Genomic DNA, 13,466 nt, shown 5'->3' with positions numbered 1-13,466 from the left:
AGGAAAAGTGGGAATTTAAAAAAGAAAAAATTAGGGATGAAAGGATTTCAGGAGATTTGGAGTTCATGGATTGGCCCCAAAGGATGGAGGAAAGAAGAGGCACCAAAATTGGGCCAGGAGATATTCCAGGGTGGAATGGGACATGCCCTCAAAACCCCAACTGGAACAACTGAAAATCATGGAATCATGGAATTTTTGGGGTTGGATGGGACCCTAAAGAGCATCCAGTTCCAACCCCATGCCAGGGACACCTCCCACTGTCCCAGGGGGCTCCAAGTGTCCAACCTGGCCTTGGACACTTCCAGAGATCCAGGGGCAGCCACAGCTTCTCTGGGAATTCCATCCCAGCCCCTCCCACACTCCCAGCCAGGAATTCCTGGCTGGAATATTCCCAGGGAATATCTGTGGGAAGTGAAGATGCTGACCAGGGAATTGCTGGATTTCATTATTGATGTCTTCATGGAATTTTGGAGGAAAAAGTTCCATGGAATTCACTTTGTACTAGAAAGCACATCCCAAACAACTCTTCCTTAAATAGTGAATGGAATGGCCCGGGAATGCTCTTGAAACAGGTACCAATTCCTGGCACTTCCCAAAAAAATCCCTGGATTTCAAGAGCCAGACAGGGACTCACATGAGCTTCTGCAGACACTCGGTGGCAGACAGGAAACATTTATCCTTGATCAGGGAGTGCCTCTGGAAAAGAGACAGGGATACCTTTGGAATACTGGGGGCAAAGATTCCAGAGCCATCCCACAAAATCTCTGTGGAAATCCATGGGCAGAGCCTCTGAATGGGAACTGATCACGGAGCTCAGATTCCTGGGATTCATTTGGAGAAGCTCTGTCCTCATCCAAGCCCGATTCCGTGTCCCATTCCCATTCCCAGCTGGCTCCAAGCATTTTCCTTACCTGGTTGGAGGTCAGGCTGACATCTTTGAGAGGCCACAGGTGCCTGGAAAGGGAAAAGCGGGATTTAGGATGGATTCCATCCTGAATCCCATCGGTTCTTCCATCTCCTCCTCCGAGGTGCTGCCAAAGCCTTGGAGGCTCCACTTGCTCCTCTCCTGGCCCTGCTCCAGGTGGGATTTGGATCAGGAACCTGGGAGCTCCCACTCCATGGATCCACTTCCCTCCATCCAATGGATCCATTTCCCTGGAAGCTCCCACTCCATGGATCCACTTCCATCAGAGCTCCCATCCAACGGATCCACTTCCCTGGGAATTCCATCCCATGGATCCACTTCCCTCCATCCCATGGATCCACTTCCATCAGAGCTCCCATCCAACGGATCCATTTCCCTGGGAATTCCATCCCATGGATCCACTTCCCTCAGAGATCCCATTCCATGGAGCTTCCCTGGGAGCTCCCATCAGAGTTCACGTTCCTCAGGGATGATCCATGAGAATTTTTGGCACTTTTGGATCCAATTCCTCTCATTTCTTTTGGATGGAATCCAATTGAGACCTTGGATCTGCTGTGCTCCTGAAATCCCGGAGGAAAATTCCCAAGCTGTTTTCCATCACTTCCAGAGGTGGATCCAGCAGCAGGAATGGATGAGGGAAACCCCTGCCTCCATTTTTTCCATCTTTTTAGTCAGTATTCCCACATTTTAACAGGGAATACCCTGGAATGAACATTCCTTTTCCAAGATATTTATCAATTCTGGATGATTCAGAACAAAAAATTTGGGAACTTTCCACACAAAAATGAGGATCAGTAGGGATAACAACACTCTTCCATTGCCAATTTTCCTTCCAGCCAAACATTCCCAAGTAGGAATTCTGGGAGAAACTCCAGCGAAAATCTGGGAAAAACCAATGATGAATCCAACAAACAACTCAACCTTTCTGGGATTTTCCCTGGGGATGGAAAAATCCCGCTTACTTCTGCACATCCAGGAATTCCAGGAGCTCGATATCCGGGAAGAGGCTGAGCTCCACGATTCCCTGGCAGTAGAGCTCGTCCTCCCGCTGGTGCTGGAGCATGTAGAGCATGGAGAGCTCGGGATAGAATCCAGGCAGGATCAGCGGCAGCACCAGGCTGGAGCCCTTCCCGAGACTGGAAAACAGGGAAAAAAATCCAGGATTTTCCAGGGAAATCCATGTGGATATTCCCAAACCCATAGGAGAGGCATTTCCAAGGGGTTCTCCTTGTTTTTCGCTCTTCCGAGCTTGGCACGGTTGGGTTGTGGTGGCCACAAGTTGATCCAAGAGGATCTGGAGCACCAGGAGATCTCCAGAGAATTCACTGGGAGAAACCTGGAGCTCCAGATCTCTGGAGTCACCAGGAAAAACCTGGAGCTCCAGGAGATCTTTGGAGTCCCAGGAAAAACCTGGAGCACCAGGAGATCTCCAGGAAATTCACTGGGAGAAACCTGGAGCTCCAGGAGATCTCCAGAGTCCCAGAAAAAAACTGGAGCAGCAGGAGATCTCCAGGAAATTCACTGGGAGAAACCTGGAGCTCCAGATCTCAGGAGTCACCAGGAACAACCTGGAGCTCCAGGAGATCTTTGGAGCCACTGGGAAAAACCTGGGCACTAGGCCTGGCTCAAGCAGACAAACATGAGCTCAGCACTTCCTGAATTTCAGGACCCCTCATAAATCCCACCGGGATCTGAACACGGAACCTCCAGAGGTGCCACCAACCTGGGATCCGCGTCCTCCGGGGGCGCGCGGCCCTTCCGCTCCAGGGCCAGACGGAGCAAACCCCTGGAGACAAAAACAAGGATTAATTCCTTCCCTGTTTTTTTTTTAAGGATAATGTGCCCCCAAAGGAGGAGCTGTCCCAGCATCCAGTGCAAGATCAGTGGAAATCCCTGGAATTCTGGCAGAGTTGTTGCAGTGTTTGAGGGGTTTCTGCTCGAGCAGCAGAAGCACCAGGAATGGCTGGGAATTCCAGAATTTCCATGGATTCTAAAGAGCAGAGTGGTCAGAATTCCCGAACACACTCTGGAAAAGCAGCTGGGTTTTGCCTTGATTTCCCAGAGAATCCTGGAATGGTTTGGGTTGGATTTTAGGCAGGAATTCCTGGCTGGGAGGCTGGGATGGAATTCCCAGAAAATCTGTGGCTGCCCCTGGATCCCTGGAAGTCCAAGGAGAGGTTGGACAGGGCTTGGAGCACCTGGGATAGCAGGAAGGGATTGGAGCTGGGTGAGATTTCCAACCCAAAGCATTCCATGATCCCATTTTTCCTTCAGTCATGGATTTCCAGCCACAGGGATTTGTGCTCTGATTGACATTGTCACCTCAAGGAAGCAACTCTCCCAGGAACTCCCAAAGACTCTCAAGAATTCCAAAGAACTCCCAAGAATTCTGAACAATTCCCAAGAATTACAAAGAACTCACAAGAACTCCAAAGAACTCTCAAGAATTCTGAACAATTTCCAAAAAATCTGAACAATTCCCAAGAATTCTGAAGAACTCTCAAGAACTCCAAAGAACTCTCAAGAACTCTGAACAATTCCCAAGAAATTCGAACAATTCCCAAGAATTCTGAAGAACTCCCAAGAACTCCAAAGAACTCTCAAGAATTCTAAACAATTCCCAAGAATTCCAAAGAACTCCCAAGAATTCTGAAGAACTCCCAAGAATTTCAAAGAATTCCCAAGAATTCTGAAGAACTCCCAAGAATTTCAAAGAATTCCCAAGAACACCCAAGAAAACAGGAACACAAATAAGTCCCGCCTCCTAATCCCATGATCCCAAAGATCCACTCCATGCTCCCACCCCATGGAAAACCTCCATGTTGAACTCACTGGTAGAATTCCCAAATTTTCTTGGAGTAGAACTTGACCTCCTCCTGCGCCATGGCCAGCAGGTGCCGGTTGGCCCCAATCCCGGAATATGTTGCCTGGAATGCCACGGTCAGAGCCCTGAGCAGCTTTCCCAAGGGATGCAGGGAAGATTCCAATGCCTGGAAAATCCAATTTCATGGATCAGCAGGAGAGGGAAAGCCCCAAAAGGCACCTGGATTTCTCTCAGAATTCCCAACTGGAATTTGGGATCTTCTGGATGCCATAAATGCTCTCTGCTTTCTTTTCCAGCTGGGATTTGCTGGGATATTCCAGAGGGAACAAAAGGTGCTCCAGCGAAAAATAACCTCTCTATTTATTAGATAAATTCTTTATTATTCATTTTTCTATTCTATAAATTCTCTGGTTTTTCAACAATTTCTCTATTTATTATTAAATTATCTATTTACTTAAATACTCTTATTATTAAAATCTCCATCCATTATATAAATTCTTTATTCTTAAAATCTCTACTTATTATTAAATTCTCTATTTTTAAATTATCTGTTATATAAATTCTTTATTTATTCTTAAATTCTCTGCTATATAAATTTTCTATTACTAAATTGTCTATTTATTCTTAAATTCTCCGTTATCAAATAATCTATTAATTCTCCATTACTAAATTAGTTATTATAGTACATTTTCTATTATTAAATTCCCAATTTATTATTTAAATCTCCACAATTAAATTGTCTATTTATTATTAATGCTTTATTATTAAATTCTCTATTGAATATTCAATTCTTTATTATTCAATTTACTGATTATACAAATTCTCTATTTGTTATAAATTCTCTATTTATTATTAAATTATCCATTATGAAATTCCCTGTTTATTATATAAATTCCTTATTTATTATTAAATTCTCCATTATTAAATTCCTCTTTTTTTAATACAAATCCTTTTATTAGTAAATTTAATTCTGTATTTATTAATAAATTCTCTACTATGGAATAATTTCATCTATAAATCCTCTGTTATTCAATTATTTATCATCAAATCCTGTATTTTGGTCGTTTTAATAATGCAAATTTTATTAATTTTTGATAATTTTATTAAATCATTTCAATTCTCACCTTCTCCAAATAACTCTGGACCGACTCTGGCTCCTGATGCTGGACGAGCTCTTCCAGGATCTCCTCAATTTTCCAAGAAATCTCGTCAGCACCTCTGGAAAAATGGGAATTGAGGAGGGAAAACCAGCCATGGATAAATCCCAACTGGCAAATTCCAAAGGGGCATTAAAATAATTCCAACAAATTAATTTTTCATGGATGTGGATTAATCTCAGCAGCAAAAATTCCAGCGGAGGTGGGAAACTCCTGCTCCTTTTTCCCAAGTGGAAACAACTGAAAAATTCTTGGAATTACACAACACTCCTGGATGGGAATGAGGGTCTGCATTCCCAACAGAAATTCCTGGGATTTCCTCTTGGACAGAACAGGAATTCCCAGGATTTCCTCAGTAAAAGTTCCTGTTCCTTTGGCAGAATAGGAATTCCCAGGATTTCCTCTTTGGCAGAACAGATATTCCTGGGATTTTCTCTTTGGGGGAAAAGGAATTCCTGGGATTCCCTCATTGGCAGTACAGGAATTCCTGGGATTTTCCCAGAGATTCCTGGGATTTCCTCAGTACCTTTGGCAGAACAGGAGTTCCCAGGATTTCTTTTTCAGCAGAACAGGAATTCCCGTAATTCCCTTAGTAAAAGTTCCTATTCCTTTGGCAGAACAGGAATTCCCGGGATTCCCACATTGACAGAACAGAAATTCCCAGGATTCCCTCAAGAATTCCCAAGATTGCCTCAGTACCCCTAGCAGAACAGATATTCCTGGGATTTCCTCAGGAATTCCCAGGATTCTCTCTTTGGCAGAACAGGAATTCCCTGGATTCCCTCAGGAATTCCCAAGATTCCCTCAGTACCTCTGGCAGAACAGATATTCCTGGGATTTCCTCAGCTCCTTGCTGGTTTGGATATGGAATCCCGTGAAAGATTCCTCCATTTCCTCCTTGCAGCCGGAATGGAGGAATTCCTGGAATTGCTCGAAGATTCCCGTCCATCTCTTCTCCACAGGGAATTCCTTGAGGCCCAGCTGGCTGGAAAACAACACAGGATTGGGATTTTCCATGGTCTTCCCAAATTCTTGGGGATTTCCCCCTCAAATATGGGAATGTTCTCTGGGATTTGATGGAAACACAGGGCTGGGAGAGTTGGGAATGTTTTCCACATTGGGATCAATTCCTGGGAATGCCTGTGGGGCTGGATCTGGAGCATTCCCGAGGATCCCTTTCCCAATGTTCCCAAAGATCCCCTTCCTGAGAATCCCCTTCCCAGGAATCCCATTCACCAGGATCTCGTTCCTGAGGATCCCGTTCCTGAGGACCCTATTCCCAAGGATCCCATCCAGAGGACTCCAAGTATCCCATCCAAAGGACCCCATTCCCGAGGACCCTGTTCTTCAGGATCCCATCCGAAGGACTCCATTCCCAAGGATCCCATCCTAAGGATCTCATCCCAAGGACCCATTCACCAGGATCCCCTTCCTGAGGATCCGGACAACCCCGTTCCCAAGGATCCCATCCCAAGGACCCCATCCCAAGCATTCTCTTCCCAAGGACCCCGTTCCCAAGGATCCCATCCCACGGATCCCATCCCAAGGACCCTGTTCCCAAGGATCCCATTCCCCAGGATCCTATCCCAGGGATTCCCTTCCCAAGGATCCCATCCCAAGGACAACCTTCCTGAGGATCGTGTTCCTGAGGACCCCATTCCCAAGGACTCCATTCCCCAGCATCCCCATCTTGAGATTCTCATCCTGAGAACCCCATTCACCAGGATCCTACACCAAGGCACCCATTCCCCAGGATCCCCTTCCTGAGGATCCCATCCCAAAGACCCCGTTCCCCAGGACCCCATCCCAAGGATCCCCTTCCTGCGGATCCCGAGGATCCCATCCGGAGAACACCAATCCACAGGATCCCCTTCCCGAGGACCCCCTTCCCAAGGATCCCATCCCAACAATCCCCTTCCCAAGGACCCCGTTCTTCAGGATCCATCCCAAGGATCCCCTTCCCCAGGATCCCAAGGATCCCATTCCCGAGGTTTCCGTTCCCCAGGACCCCATCCCAAGGATCCCCTTCCTGTGGATCCCGAGGATCCCATCCTGAGAACACCAGTCTGCGGGATCCCATTCGTAAGGACCCCCTTCCCGAGGATTCCATCCCAACAATCCCCTTCCCAAGGACCCTGTTCTGCAGGATCCCATCCCGAGGATCCCCTTACCCAGGATCCCAAGGATCCCATCCCCGAGGCTCCCATTCCCCAGGATCCCATCCTGAGGATCCCCTTCTCCAGGATCCCAAGGATCCCATCCTGAGGACCCCCTTCCCATGGATCCCAAGGACCCTGTTCCCCAGGACCCCATTCCCAAGGATCCCATCCCAAGGATCCCCTTCCCCAGGATCCCAAGGATCCCCTTCCCCAGGATCCCATCCTGAGGTCCCTGTTCCCCAGGATCCCATCCCGAGGAACCCATCCCAAGGTCCCCATTCCCCAGGATCCCATCCTGAGGATCCCCTTCCCCAGGATCACAAGGATCCCCTTCCCCAGGATCCCGAGGATCCTATCCCAAGGTCCCCGTTCCCCAGGACCCCATCCCAAGGACCCCCTTCCCCAGGATCCCAAGGATCCCATCCCGAGGTTCCCATTCCCCAGGACCCCGTCCTGAGGATCCCCTTCCCAGGATCCCAAGTTCCCTGTTCCCCAGGATCCCATCCCGAGGAACCCATCCCAAGGTCCCCATTCCCCAGGATCCCATCCTGAGGATCCCCTTCCCCAGGATCACAAGGATCCCCTTCCCCAGGATCCCGAGGATCCCATCCCAAGGATCCCCTTCCCCAGGATCACAAGGATCCCGTTCCCCAGGATCCCATCCCAAAGACCCCGTTCCCCAGGATCCCATCCCAAGGATCCCCTTCCCCAGGATCCCAAGGATCCCGTTCCCCAGGACCCCATCCCGAGAATCCCCTTCCCCAGGATCCCATCCTGAGGTCCCCATTCCCCAGGATCCCAAGTTCCCTGTTCCCCAGGATCCCACCCCGAGGATCCCAAGTTCCCCGTTCCCCAGGACCCCATCCCGGCTCTCACTCGGCGGCCGGCGGCCGCTCGGGCTCGGTGGCCGTGCTGAGCACGCCGTGGGTGCTGAGCCCGCGGCCGCCGCGCGCGCTGAACGTCCCCTCCAGCACGAAGCCGTTGGCCAAGGAGAGCTTGCCCTGCGGAAAAGTTATAAATTAAATTAAAATTACCAATTCTATTCATTTTTAATTAAAATAATTACTTAGTTCAATTTCTCTGCATCAATTCTCAATCATTATTAAATTCTTTGTTGTTAAATTCTCTATTTGTTATTAAACTTTCTATTATTAAATTTCTTTTTTATTATTAAATTCTCATCTATTATTAAATTATCTATTTATTATTAAATTATCTATTTATTTTATCTATTTATTATTAAATTCTCTTTTTATTATTACATTCTGGACAGCTTTCCCTATAGAAAAATCTGGAATTATAAATTAAATTAAAATTTTTAATTTAAAAAATTTCAATTTCTTGACATCAATTCTCTATTCAATTCTCTATTATTATTAAATTCTTTGTTATTAAATTCTCTATTATTAAATTCTCTTTTTATTACATAAATTCTCTATCATTGAATTCTCTATTGATTATATAAATTCTCTGTTGATAATTAAATTATTTTATTATATAAATTCACTATTATATATATTTTTTATTATTAAATCTCTATGTACTATTAAATTTTCTACTTATTATTAAATTCTTTATTATTAAATTCTCTATTTATTACATAAATTTTTATTAATAAATTGTCTACTTATTTTAATTATCAATTCTTTGTTATTAAATTTTCCATCCTTAAATTTTTTATTTATTATATAATTTTTTTATTATTTCTCTATTTATTAATAAATTCTTTGTTATTAAACTCTGTGTTTATTTTTAAATTCTCTATTTACTTTAAAATTCTTTACTATTAAATTCTCTATTAATAAAGTGTCTATTTATTATTATTTCTTTAATTTTAAAGAATTTACTATTAAATTATTTATTTATATAATTATTCCACTCTCCATTATTCAATTCTCTATTCATTACTAAAATCCCAAAAATGAAATCTAAATCAATATCCCAAATCTGGCTTGGAATTCCAGCCAGAAAAGCAGGAAGCACTTTCCAGCTGCAGCTAAATCCCAGATTTCTCTGGATTTGCCACAAAATCCCAGCACTGGAATCGATCCCTTAAAATCCAGCCCGGAGATTTCCCAGGGATTCCCAGATTTTGCCATCCCGGGGATTCCCACATTCCAAGAAAATAGTGGATTCACCACCATTTTCTCAGCATGGAACGTCCTTGGAGGAGGAAGGTGATGACAAATTCTTCTTCTTCCTACCGAAGCTCATTAGCGTTAATTAACGAGCATTAATTGTGCCATCTCCCAGAATTCCTGCCAGGCTGATCCCAGATTTCTGGAAAACTCGTTTTCCCTGCCCTGGGGATTTTCTCAACACTTTGGAGCAGGGATTTCTGTCGGAATCCAACCACAAAAGCTGGGACGTGTCAGGGCAGGGCCCGGATTGTGAAATCCCGAATTTCCGCTGCCTCGGTTACGGCAGCTCCGGGTTCTGCATCATTTCCTGTGGCCCCAAGCCCTGGAATGGTTTTGTTTTAAAAATAAAAAAGGAAATCCGGTGTAGCTGCAAAGGACAACCAAAAAATAACAACAAAAAAATTATAAAAACATTCAAAAAAAAAAAAAAGGAAAAAAAAATCACAAAAACTCAATCAAAAATGTCCCATAAAACCCAAAAAAAACCCCACAAAAAAAAGAGAGAAAAAAAATCCCAAAAACCCAATCAAAAATATCCCTTAAAACCCAATAAAAATTTTAAAAAACCAAAAAACAAGAAAACAAAACCCAAAAAACACAATCAAAAATGTCCCATAAAACTCAGTAAAAACCCAACCAAAAAAAACCCCAAAAAACCAAAAAACATAAAACCCCCCAAAAAAAACCCAAAAACTCAACCAAAAATATCCCATAAAACCCAATAAAAACCCCTCAAAAACTCAACTAAAAATGTCCCATAAATCGAATACAAAAACCTCATAAAAGAGAAAAAAGAAATCCCAAAACCTCAACCAGAAATGTCCCATAAAACCCAAGAAAAACCCAAGAAAATAAACCCCAAAAACTCAACCCAAAAAACCCAAACCAACCAAACCTGAAGTAAATAAAACATGAAAATCCCAAATTAGTCTCAAAATTCCCAAAATCTCCAGCTGCAGCTTTCCTTCTGTGCTAAATATTCCAGAAATTTGGAAAATTGGTTTTTTTAGGAAGCTGGGAGAAGCAGAGGAGGAAGGAATCAAGTTGGGAGATGAATCCATGGGAAATTCCAGGAGGAGAGGGAGAAAATTCCCACCTTTCCCACAAATGTCAGCTCTTCCGTGAAGTTCCCTTCGTAGACGGAGTTGTCTTCCAGGAGCAGAATTCCCGAACCCTTGGGATAAAAGGAAAGGTCGGGAATTCGTGAAATGAACTTCCCACCTGCTCTAGTTCATCCCAGAAAAATTTATGGGATGCAGATTCCAAGATTTTTTTTTTTTTTTTAAGCCAAACATCTCCCTTTAATGTTTGGGAGAAGCTCCAGGAAAAACCCATGGAGAGGAGGTCAGGAAACTTGGAACAACAAAAATATTCCATGGATTTTCCAAGGAAAAGGAACGGGGTCACAGGGTCAAACTCGTGGTGCTCCTAATCCTAATACTTGGATATTTTAGGGAATTCTTTGGGAAATTATTCCAAGAAAACAGTGACTGTGTGGAATCCTGGAATTCCCTGTGGGAAAGGGATCAGAAGGATCAAAATCCAACTCCTGGCACAGGAGGCATCCCTAGAATCCCTGAGAAATCCCAGAGCTCTGGTAGTGTTGGGAATGTGCCCATTCCATGAAAAATTATTCCAGGGAATAATTCCTGTCCATGGGGAATTTTCTGCCCATTGGGATTTATTCCATAGTTTAAGCACAAACGTTTCTTCATCCCCAAACCAGCTGGGATCACTTCCAGAGCTGGAATATTTTCCTCTGGAATGAAAATGCCCTGAAAAACTCAACCAAAAATATCCCATAAAGCCCAATAAAGAACCCAAAAAAACGAGAAAAAAAAATCCCAAAACCTCCATTAAAATTGTCCCATAAAACCCAATTCAAAACCTCAAAAAAGAGAAAAAAAAAATCCCAAAACCTCCATTAAAATTGTCCCATAAAACCCAATTCAAAACCTCAAAAAAGAGAAAAAAAAAATCCCAAAACCTCAATCAAAAACGTCTCATAAAACCCAATAGAAACCATTTTTCCCTAATTCGGGAAGTGGGAATGGGGTTGTTGGTTTTTTTTAAAGGATGGATTTTTTTAGGGTTGTTTTTTTTTTAAGGATGTTTTTATTCCAATGCCAATTCCCTTTGCTTTCCCCACCAAATTCCCAATGTTCCATGAACTGGAGGGGTGAATTCCCACTGGAAAAGTAAGGATTTCATGATTTCCAGGAAAGATGGAATGTTGTGGAATTCTTGGAATGGTTTGGGCTGGAAGGGACCTTCAGGATCCATGGGCAGGGATCTCCCACTGTCCCAGGGTGCTCCAGCCTGGCCTTGGACACTTCCAGGGATCCAGGGGCTGCCACACATCTCTGAGAATTCCATCCCAACCCCTCCAATCCAGGAATTCCTTCCCAATATCCCATTAACCCCTCTGAAAGGGGAGAAGAAACAAGACCTTGCTCTTCCAAACCATGATTATAGGAAAATCATGGAATATCCTGAAGGGCCCACAAGGATCCAAATCCAACCCCTGGCCTTGCACAGACATCCCAACAATCCCACCCTTTCCTGGAGAGTTTTCCAAAGATTCCTGGAGCTCTGGCAGCCTTTGGAAAGTGCCCATTCCCTTGGGAATGTCCATCATGAGCACCCTCTGGGCGCAGAACCTTTCCCTGGTCTCCAACACTCTTTGTCCTCCAGGATTAATTCGGGAATGAAACCTCGATCTCACCCTCAGCAGTGAACTCCCCATCCCAGGGATTTCCAGATTCCATGGAAATCTTGGACTCACCACCATTTTATCCGCATGGAATGTCCTCTGGTAGCAGAGCCCTGACTGGGTCACCACGATGCCTTCTCCATGTCTGTGACCATCCAACCACATCCCGATGTACCTCTCCCCTCTGGAATGCAAGGAACACCCAAGTGATGGATTTTCCCTGTTTTTCCAGCTCTCAATCCATCAGATTTGTCCTGCTCAGGGTGGTTTTTCCTGACACAACGCTCCGGGCTGGTTGTCCCACACAAACTGAGTTCCAGGAATGTTTTCCAAGGAATTCAAGCCTTACATCCCCCCCCTCACCCATCCCAAATCTGCAGGATTTATCCCACCAAACCCAAAGCTGTCCCACACCTCAGATCCATCCCACCTTTACCTCTCCTTGTCTTCCCAGACTCCGTATCCATTCTTTTTGTCGTTTTCCCACTGTCCTGTGTATTTGAAGGGATGCTCAGCTGAGAAGTTCTCCAGGATCCCAAACCCTTGGCGCACGTTGTCCTTGAAGTAGCCCTTGTAGACCAGATCATTCCCATACCTGCAGGAAGAGGGATGGAATTCCAGCCTGGGAATATCTGACAGCTACTCCTGGAGTAGAAAACCAGGGAAGTGAGGAGATCAGGCTCATCCATCTCAAAATATTCCAAAGATTTGTCCAACAGCGCTAAATTGGATCCTTGTTTGCTGTCGGGAATGTGCATCACCCAAACTGGACATTCCAGAGCTTCCCAAATTATCCAAGGACTTAACACATAGGCTTGGAGTTGTCCTGGGAGAGGCCACTCAGGCCTTGACCTCTCACCAGCCTGGGTACAGTAAACTCTGGTGAATCCAGGCTGGAAAATCAGATCCATAGCAAGGAGGCCAAGGTTGGATCCAGCTCTTTGTGGTGGCCACCAGCCCTTCCCTGGACTGGTCCCTCTGGGAAGAGCAGCTCCGAGTTGAAAGAAGGAGCAGAACATCCAGGTTGGAGGACAGGCCTATCCCATAGGCCCATCCCCGTTGGAATGCTGGGTCTGTCCCACTTGGCATGGAGAAATCAGGGATAGGGATGAGCAGGAACCAGGCACAGCCCAGTGTTCCCAGCAGCCAAAGCATTTGGGTGACCTCGGAGGAGAAAATTCCGGGGAGAGCTCAGAGCCTCTTCCAGGGCCTAAAGGGGCTCCAGGAGAGCTGAAAAAGGAGTGGGAACAAGGGATGGAGGGACAGGACACAGGGAATTGTTTTAAACCACCAGGGGGCAGGGATGGATGGGATATTGGGAAGGAATTCCTGGCTGGGAGGGTGGGGAGGAGCTGGGATGGAATTACCAGAGAAGCTGTGGCTGCCCCTGGATCCCTGGAATGTCCAAGGAAAGGCTGGAGCACGCTGAGACAGTGGGAGGTGTCCCTGCCCATGGAACGGGATCATCCTTAAGCTCCCAAACAATTCTGGAATTCTAAATGCCCACAAAGCATTTCCAGACCAGGCTCCAAAGACTTCAGGGAACA

General features: G+C 45.1%; 1 protein-coding gene across 4 annotated transcripts in view; it reads right to left on the bottom strand.

Moving 5' to 3' along the window:
* ALS2CL (ALS2 C-terminal like) overlaps window positions 1–13,466 on the bottom strand; it is a 36,286-nt gene that overhangs the window by 4,335 nt on the left and 18,485 nt on the right. For all 4 annotated transcript variants that reach the window (XM_039726532.1, XM_039726530.1, XM_039726531.1 and 1 more), the window contains 11 exons: window positions 12,356–12,514; window positions 11,992–12,103; window positions 10,303–10,380; window positions 7,942–8,066; window positions 5,718–5,891; window positions 4,874–4,967; window positions 3,758–3,915; window positions 2,649–2,711; window positions 1,888–2,061; window positions 912–954; window positions 635–696 (listed from right to left, as the gene is read on the bottom strand). In XM_039726532.1, coding sequence (XP_039582466.1) covers window positions 635–696; window positions 912–954; window positions 1,888–2,061; window positions 2,649–2,711; window positions 3,758–3,915; window positions 4,874–4,967; window positions 5,718–5,891; window positions 7,942–8,066; window positions 10,303–10,380; window positions 11,992–12,103; window positions 12,356–12,514 — 1,242 coding nt within the window. The remainder of the gene's footprint in view (window positions 1–634; window positions 697–911; window positions 955–1,887; window positions 2,062–2,648; window positions 2,712–3,757; window positions 3,916–4,873; window positions 4,968–5,717; window positions 5,892–7,941; window positions 8,067–10,302; window positions 10,381–11,991; window positions 12,104–12,355; window positions 12,515–13,466) is intronic.

The sequence above is a fragment of the Passer montanus genome, unplaced genomic scaffold (genome assembly GCF_014805655.1).
Source record: "Passer montanus isolate IOZ18808 unplaced genomic scaffold, ASM1480565v1 scaffold59, whole genome shotgun sequence".
Classification (NCBI taxonomy): Eukaryota; Metazoa; Chordata; class Aves; order Passeriformes; family Passeridae; genus Passer; species Passer montanus.
This window is presented reverse-complemented; position numbering and strand designations above follow the sequence as displayed.